We start from the raw sequence: 8,985 nt of genomic DNA, 5'->3' as shown, positions 1-8,985 counted from the left end.
TTTAATTAGCAACCTCTTTCTTGCTCCCAACTCTGTTACTGCATTTTTATGGTGGTTCACAACTTATACAGGAACTATGAATTTTGACTAGAAACTTCTTCCAACACTTGATAATTGATTTGTATAGAAATAACAATAGAAGAGATGCAAGATTTTAAACTAAAATAAAACTTCCATCTTCATTCAAAAAAGTTTTGCCTGGATTATTTTAAAGACTAAAAATCCCATTAAAGAAGTATAGGCAAAAAAGCTGTTTCATCAACTAAGAAAACTCCTGCCATCCAGAAGGGCAGGGTCCACTTGGAACCCTGCTTGCCATCTCAGGCATAACCAGCATGCGCACAGACACACTCACACAAACTGCCTTCAATGTGTCTCCTCCTCCCTTCCTCTCACTTATTTAAAAAATCTTTTTATTGATGAAGTCTTTTAAACTTAAATATATATGGGACACAAGAATGAGGATTACAAAACCAGCTTTTCTGAAATTAAGGTAAAACTGACATTTGCTTACAAGCACATTCATGATACATTTTAAGGCAGAAAGGTTTCTTGTTTTGTCCTTCTTAGATTACAGGTGGAAAAAACTAAGATACAAAGGAGTAGTTATTAGCCTGAGGTCAAAAAGTAAGATAGCACTGTTGCTAAAAATAGAATCAATCTCCTGCCTCCAGCATTTATATTTTATCCTTTTTAGGCCACAATACTTTGATGTAATATCCAACTTTAAAGAAAAAACTTAAACCATTCCTGTTCAATGAGACGAATTTTTTCAGACTAAACGGTTCACTACAAGACTTCATAAATACAAGGACTGATATTCCGCCCCCCCCCCACCCCCGTACGCGGGCCTCTCACTGTTGTGGCCTCTCCCGTTGCGGAGCACAGGCTCCGGATGCACAGGCTCAGCGGCCATGGCTCACGGGCCCAGCCGCTCCGCGGCATGTGGGATCTTCCCGGACCGGGGCACGAACCCATGTCCCCTGCATCGGCAGGCGGAATCTCAACCACTGAGCCACCAGGGAAGCCCCAAGGAATGATATTTTAAATATTTGAACCATGCCCTTAGCCATTGTTGAGTTCATCCTTTACCATGATCAACTTCATGAGAGCAAGAGGTCTATTGATTTTCATGTAATACAAGAAAATATTACATTTGCTTAATTGTTACACAGTGAGCACATCAGACAAGAAATCAAGGCTCTATTTAATGCTGCAAGCAGCAGAGAATTAGAGAGATCAATAGGGTAGTTTGTCAAAGATGTTCTCCAAGGAGACTTACCTATCACCATATGGACAAGAAGTCACTCCGATTGTAGCTATTGAAAAACAGGTAAGCACAGTCAGCAGTACAAATTATCAGAAATCAAACAGGCTAGTGTGAAAAGAAGTGCAACTCTACTGAAAAGCTGTATTTATGGTCTGATAAAAACCATTTTATCAGCCTTGTGTTGGGAGCAAACCTTTACAGCAAGTATTGACAAGATCAGGAGCAATGAATGAGCAGTATTTGACTTAAAACTGATGAGCTATAGTTATTTAACTTTGCCCATTACAGAGGAAATCAGTTCTAGCCTTTCTTGCAAAATGCTAATAGTCAGTTTTATTATTAATGAAGCTTAATGTAACACTATCTCCTTTGTGTAAGCCATTCACTTAACTAGTGTCAAGTATATTCTTCTGGACTAGATATATTGGCATAAGTACTTCTTTGATTAAAAGGTTATTTAGAATTGCTGTTAGACAAGTGAACACTACATATATTTGAAGAACAGCTCACTCTGTAGCTCACTTAAAATGACTACCTTTAACGAAGCCAGTTTGTGTCACTTCATTATTCCAGTGCTTTCACCTCTATCACTTCCACTCACTTTCCCTACTGATTTGCCAGAAGTAGGCACCCAAACGTTGGTTAGATTGAATTCTATAAAATATTTTGCTACAAAACTGTGTAAACGTTGCAGAGCATCAGCAACACATTAACATAAAATGATATATAATGCATGTTTGTAATTATGGGAGAGATCATAAATCTTAAACACCCATTGGTTTAGAAATTAAATAGTTCTACTTAGTTCTCCCTAAATTACTCCAAGTTTCTGAAATTTACCATTTGTCTGGGTTTTCTGTAACTACCCCCAAGGATAAATTTTTTTAATGACTTTGCTTTCAAAAATGCAATTAACTTAATAAAATTCTAATGCAAAACCGCCATCGGGTCTTTAAAATTTCAGCCCACTTTCCATCGCCAATAAGTCTATGGATGGATACGTATCATTTCAGCTAGTTGCTTTTTTAAACAGTTACCAAATTTATTCTTTCTGGGTCTTTCTAGATTTTAATTGTTCTTACAGCTTTATTGGCATGCTATTTTAACTTTTAATAAGTCTTAATTTCATTCTCCTTGCTGCATTTACATTACCTAGAGTTGTTATTACATTTTTTAAAAAGTAGTATGGTATTGGATTCTTTAGGTAATAAGAAGTTTCAACATTACACCCACACCTCTCATACAGGTAAATGGCACAAGGGCTGTATGTAATACACTTCCATTTAAAATCCTGACAGTTGAATGGTTTAAATTTCAGATTGCAGTTAGAATTCTCATCAACTTTGGATTTGCCAATGATATTATATTATCTCTATCATATATCCTAAAATTCTCTACTTCTTTTCCCAATGTTAAAGATTTTTTCCCCTTCCTTCTTTGTGGGGTATCTATATTTTCAAAGAGTTGATTTAAATTGTTAATACGTAACTACAGAATCTATAAGTTACAATCATTTTTTAATCTCTAGTTTAACCTAGTTATAGGAAAAAATTCATACAAGCATTATGCGTTTGTAGTTCCCATTGGCTAAACAGAGTATGCAACATATAACAATGTATTAATATGAAAAGCTTTGCCTCTTGAGGGCAATGATTCATCTTAAAGAACCAGACACTGTAGAAAGAAAAGGTGTTTGCAAAGTTTTATTTTAAAGGATCAAAAATAAATATTGCACATACACATGAGAAAATCTACTGATATTTTCGTCCTCCAATGCACACTTTCAGTACATGGCACCTTCATCTTCTTTATTTAGAAAATAAACTGTTATTGGTCCATAACTGGTGTGCACAGTCTCTGTGACTCTAGCAAATAACCAGGAGCCAAGTCCATATAATAAAGTTGGAATACCTAGAAAACAAATGAGTATGTTACTTGTGAAATCAATACCTATTAATCATGTACTCATGTATTTGTCATGGTTTAAATCACATAGCACTCTTCAGCAACATCAAATTATAAAGTTACAAAAATATGAGTAAACACTGACTCAACCTAAGAGGTCAATTTCATCCATGTTTGTGGAACATAGTAACAATTGTGTAAGCCTAGAGATTTTAAAAACTATAGATAAGGCTGATGTAAACTGTAATTCAAAGTACTTTACAAACATTAATTCATTACCTCCAAATAATTATGAAGTAATTCTATCTTCTTTTCACAAATAAGCAAACAGAGAAGTGTCATTAATTTAGTTGTAGATGCTCCTCATTATTGGCCTTGAGCTTAAATTACTAGGTCATCTTTATTGTGCTTTAAGTTGGACAGTAATACCGATGGCTAAAATAATTTCTTGTACAACTTAAAAGAAACTGGGTCAAAAAGCTGTCTTCAAAATCTAAGGCAAAACCTAATTCTAAGGAAGATTTTAGTATAATAACAAACATGAGAAAGAAAAAATCTCATTAATATTTTTACAACTGATTTGAAAATCTTGCTTCAACTTATTTGAAATAGGTATATAGTAGACTGCAATAACATATTTTTTTCTTCTTTGGAATATTTCCATTTGCAATTAGTTGCCATTTGTGATACATGAAACTAAATATATACTAGCCAGAGATATGGGTTAAGCACTCATGTGCACATGAAACTAAGCTGGACACAAAGCAAACTTTCACAATTCCTATTTTTTGTAAGACGCTTATTTAAAATCCATGACTATTATTAACATATTAAAAAACATATGTATAAAACCACAGGCACATGAATCAATAACAAATATTGTATAGTCTGCACAAATATTAATTTTATTGTTCCTGGGTATGAGTTGGACAGAAGATAACAATTTAAAAGAAGAGCTGTACATCTGGAAAATCACTTTCTTTCTAGATAAGAGGGAAATCAACACATGCTCAGGACTAATCATATTGTTAAATTTTTTTCTTATTTTTCTGCAAGAGTATATTTGCTGTGTTATGTTCTTTTTGAGTGTGTAAGTTCATTGGACTACTTTGTGCTTATTCCCTGAAGCTGCATTCCAGCCACTGTGATGCCAGAGATTAATCAGGAGAAGCATCACTAGTTGGCAATGAGAGAGGCAAAAATGCCCATTCAGACTGGCGCCTCTCTATTTTTAGGAATATACTGGGTCACAGCTTGTTACTATCACAGGGTTCCCTGGAATTCCTATGAAACTTTTCATAGTATATTGCCTTCTTTGCCTTGGTAATACCTCCCCCAAAATCTCTAAATGCCTCAAGGGAACGTCACAAAAAATTCACAAAAACTAGCATCATAAAGCTATTTATAAATCATTCAACCAAAAGGGGAAAAAAAGGCAAGTAGTGGTGTGGAGTGGGGGAGTGGACAAGAGAACAAGAACAGGGCAGGCAGAAGAGAGTGAAGAGTAGAGGGAGCAGCTGAAATAAAAAATAAATTTAAAATATGTATCACAACTTCAAAAGGTGAAAACGGAGTGAGAAAGAAAAACAGGCTCTAGAAATAATTATTAATTTTCCAAATATACTAATAGTAAAATACATAAAATATGACTTTTAAACCAATGCTAAGGACTTACAGTTAAGAAATGGCTGGTGACACTGAAAGTTTTGTTATACAGTATTTATCAGAGTTTTCAGTTAAAATACTGATACTTTAAAAAAAAATCACACAAATGGTCAATAGTTTTTCAGCTAAAATGGAGGACCGATCAAGGATTACTAACTTAATAACTACATTATCTCTTATTAAGAAACAACAAGGAACCATTATCATTCATGCTTTTTGATAGGGGGTGGAGATGTAATGTAGGAGTCAGAAATTCTCTAATTTTTTTTTTTATCCTGCAGTCTACTTATTTAATGCAGTCAGGCTAATACACTAAATGGGAAGATTAGCCACATATATGATTTACACACTAAAAAACCCCATAATTTTCTTTACAGCACAAATGCTGTAAAGACTATAAGGTTTGATGAAAAATTAAATTTTTTCCAGACTGTCTGAAACATATCATAACATCAGAATGAATGTGAAAGTCAGTTCTTTGCACAATAATTCATTTTGAGTCAGCTGAACAGTAGGTAAACCACTGTCAAATTAAGCACTTTAAAAAAATTAGAACTTTGTAGCAAGTCTCCAATTACCCATTCATTCCAATGGTAAACTGCTTTTCTTAAATCTCAATCTATTTCCCAGCAGGACATCCAGACTGGTAAACCATCAGTAAAATGTCAGCTTCCATTGAAAGGAAGGCAGAAGAGAAAGAGAACAAATGGGTAAAAGAGAAAGGGAACAAATGGGTAAAAGAGAAATCTTTATTATTTAAAAAATGGAAAAATGAACTACTTTGATAATTACTAATTTGACAGGGAAGAAGAGGAATAAAATTCTAATTCTATTTTTAAATAGAATATGTACTTGATGATCCAGAGGGGCAACTGCACAACCCAGAACAGGAAAAAAATCCTATTATCTAATTCCCTACCCTAAGACAAAAATACAATATTAACATTATCAAACTGGTGAATACTCTTAAAATAAAAAGTCCAGAAAAAAAATTCCCTTTATTAGTATACGCTAATTTGTATTCAAGCATGCTTGAGCAGAAAGTTTTCCATTTTGTTTAACTTAAAACTCTTATTTCTCTTTTAAACAGAATTTTTAGAATTTTCAAAAGACCATAAAGACCATTAAATCACTATTCAGCTTTCTCTTTCACATTAAAAAAAAAACTACAGCTGCTGTTTCTTTCTTCAAAAGGTTTTACTACTTTTCTTTGTGAGAATGTTCTGGGCATCCTATTTTTCTTTGGATTTCTTTCTACCTAAAAAGAGAAGCCCCTAATCATTAAGCTGTTCTTAAAGTGTTAGGTTTGAAATGGTGAAAACTTTTTTTAAAAAGGCATTGGGCTCATGGTTTACCTATAACCCTCCAGTTATGCTTTTCCTAACCTATTACTCTACATTTGGGAAGAATGATTTTTTTTGATTCTGAAAATGCTAAAATAAACATATTCTTCTTGAATCCAGTCATCACTCCAGTCTCTCCAAATAACTTTGAATTGAATTTTCTGAGTCACTACACTCCTCAACTTCTTTGCATCAACCTCAAAATTGGTAGGCATGCTCTATATGGTTCATCAGCCAAATAATAAGACATATTTTTTAAAGGATTACACATTGCTGAATAATCTCCTTAATGGACTGAACCCAAGACAGTCCCAGTGGAGCAATGGCTCCAACATCCCATGACTGCCATATGGGAGTTATTATAAGCAAAAATACACCTACCATATTTAAATTTAAGAAACTATCAGACTATATAGTAATAGTGCAGCTGCATAGGCATTTAGCTTTAATTCTGGTTCAAAAAACTGGTTGGGTAACGTGGGTCAGCTTGCACGTCTAGATTCTGAATTACTGACATATGGATTAATTTTATATCAGCTATATTAATAGGTTCCAAACATCCTGAGGCCTATTTTTCACTGACCTAGAAAATATAAAAGATGCACTCATGTCAACGTTCACGCCTCTTCCGTCATTAACCAAAAGATAATAAACATCCAGCAAGAGTTAACACTCTCAGAGAGTTAGAATATGCCATGAAAACATACCAATATTAAAGAGGTAGTCTTTTAAATATCTTTTAGGCCTAGCATCTGAAGAAGCTAACATCACTGGTGAAAACCTTTAGTGCTTTTAGTAAAACAAACTTGCTGGGGTTTCATATAAAGAGAACAAAGAAACTTCAAAAAAGTATTTCCAGTTTTTATAATATGAACGCACCCACAAAGTGGTGTTCATGGGAACGAATCCTGCCATGCACTTAGGCATTTTTTAAAAACTTAAGGGCCACTTTCCAGGGGCCTACACCCTCCTTCAAACTGCCCAATGTAGGGGTCCTTCTAGTTAAGAGCTGCAGGGTAGTGAGGATGGAATGCTCTCTCCCTGGCGTGATGCGGGGTGATGCAGGGTGGTCCCTAAGTACAGGCCTGTCGATAAGCCCCACTTTCCGGGGGACAATTCAGGAGCAACAACTTAGCCCTGACAAGCATCTGCCGGGCGGGGTAATACAGAAGCCCAGGGCCAGGGCCGGGGCTGGAAGGCTGCAGAGTGGGTGGGACGCACAGGCAGCGTCTGGGTAACGCCCCAGCACTGGGCGAAGCGTGGCGAGCGCGTGCGCCCGGGCGAGCCTGCGCGGGGCCGGGCTCCCGGGGCCGGGGCGGTCTGACCTAGGGCCGGGGGCTCGGCCTCGGAGCCAGAGCGTTTGTCAGCGTGCTTTGCAAACAGTGGGGCCATCGTCGGCGCGACGTGCTTCACCGGCCCGGGCCACTCACCGAGGTTGATAACCTTGAGCGCCGTGAAGAACCGGTCCTGCCGGGCCAGGTCATGCCAGGGGGCCTTGGAGCAGTGGTACTTGATGAAGGGGAAGCAGCCGGTGCGCAGGACGTGGTAGTTGGCGCCCTGCACGGGCCAGTTGAAGTGCGAGAGGCCGAACTGGTCGTTGCGGACGGCGCTGTAGGGCACGCAGAAGGAGGTCCAGTACGGCAGGCGCCGCTGCACCAGGTGGCGCGTCAGCACCTCCGAGGCGCGGGGCTTCGGGCGGGCGGCGGCGCCCGAGGCCCAGGGCCGGCACAGCAGCAGCCAGAGCACGGCCTCATGGGCCCTCCGCAGGGCCTCCATGACCGGCTTTACCCGCGTCCCCTTCCCGCTGGCCGCCGTAGGGGCGCGCGCCGCTGGGGGCGGGGCCGAAGGAGCGCGCGCGCTCGCTCGCTCCCCGGGCGTGCGGCGGGGACGCCCAATGGGCGCCGCGCGGGTGTGCGAGACCCCCACTGGGCGCGGCGGCGCGTGCGCACAAAGGTCCCGCGGCTTTCTGGGGAGAGTGGAGCGGGGCGCGGGCGGTCGGTCAAGATCGCCGTCGCTGAGGAGGTAGTGAAAACGTGACCGAGGACCTCGTGTACTCATTAATAACCCTGAGGAGGGTTGAGGGCGGGCTTCGCGGGTATTATCAGTTTAGGTATGAGGAAAATTAAGCTTTAAAACAATTAAATAACTTAACCACCCTGAGTGGCAAAACTCACACCCGTATCTCTCTTCCAAGCCCCAGGCTCAAGTGCAATCCTTGGTTGGTGGTGTTGAGGAAACCCTTGAGAAGGTGTCCTCAGGGAAGCGAGTTAAAAGTCAAGTCCCCAGATTTGCAGTGGCTGGTAAAGTCGGGGAGCACTTTTGTATTCAGATCCCCGCTGTCGTGTTGTTTAAAATAAGTCCCAGATATTTCAACAGAAAAAGTTTATTTCTTAGAAAGTCCCACGTCTCTCCGTGCAGTGTGCACCACCACCTCCCTCCTAAGAGCCTGGTGAACGCCAGAACATGAGTCTTTTAGTTTTAAACCTTAGTAATCCTGTCACTCATGATCAAATCTCGTACTTAAGGAAAACCTTTTCTCAAATTTTGCAGCCTCTTGAGGTAATAACTTACATACATCTGCTTTCTAAAGAAGCATTTTCTCTTACATGTCCTAAATTCGTGTTTGGAGAAGCGATACATGAATAAGATGTGTTTGGAAAGTACTGTATGTAAATGAGATACGTGTAAACACCATATAACAGCTGCTATTATTGTTGTTGAAGACTCCTGTAGGATATGAGTAGGATAGTGTAGGAGAATGTAGGATAGTGTAGCTAGCTCTTGCATTCTCCAGTTTTTATT

The 8,985-nt window shown here is 39.0% G+C and overlaps 1 protein-coding gene across 1 annotated transcript; it reads right to left on the bottom strand.

The window, feature by feature from the left end:
• Positions 1-2,958: 2,958 nt before the first annotated feature.
• On the bottom strand, positions 2,959-8,014 carry LOC309802685 (uncharacterized protein C15orf61). Its single transcript, XM_082618440.1, has 2 exons — positions 7,614-8,014; positions 2,959-3,181 (listed from the first exon to the last, which is right to left on the bottom strand). Exons 1-2 carry the CDS (start codon positions 7,957-7,959, stop codon positions 3,054-3,056), a joined length of 474 nt encoding a protein of 157 aa, XP_082474566.1. The 5' UTR covers positions 7,960-8,014; the 3' UTR covers positions 2,959-3,053.
• Between the last annotated feature and the right edge of the window lie 971 nt (positions 8,015-8,985).

The sequence above is a fragment of the Mesoplodon mirus genome (genome assembly GCF_964341445.2).
Source record: "Mesoplodon mirus genome assembly, chromosome: 4".
NCBI lineage: Eukaryota > Metazoa > Chordata > Mammalia > Artiodactyla > Ziphiidae > Mesoplodon > Mesoplodon mirus.
This window is presented reverse-complemented; position numbering and strand designations above follow the sequence as displayed.

Coding starts and splice junctions, on each gene's coding strand:
- LOC309802685 (XM_082618440.1), bottom strand. CDS start 7,959: ATGGAGGCCCTGCGGAGGGCCCATGAGGCCGTGCTCTGGCTGCTGCTG. Junction 3,182..7,613: donor GCTCAAGGTTATCAACCTCG/GTGAGTGGCCCG, acceptor TTTGTTTTCTAG/GTATTCCAACTTTATTATAT.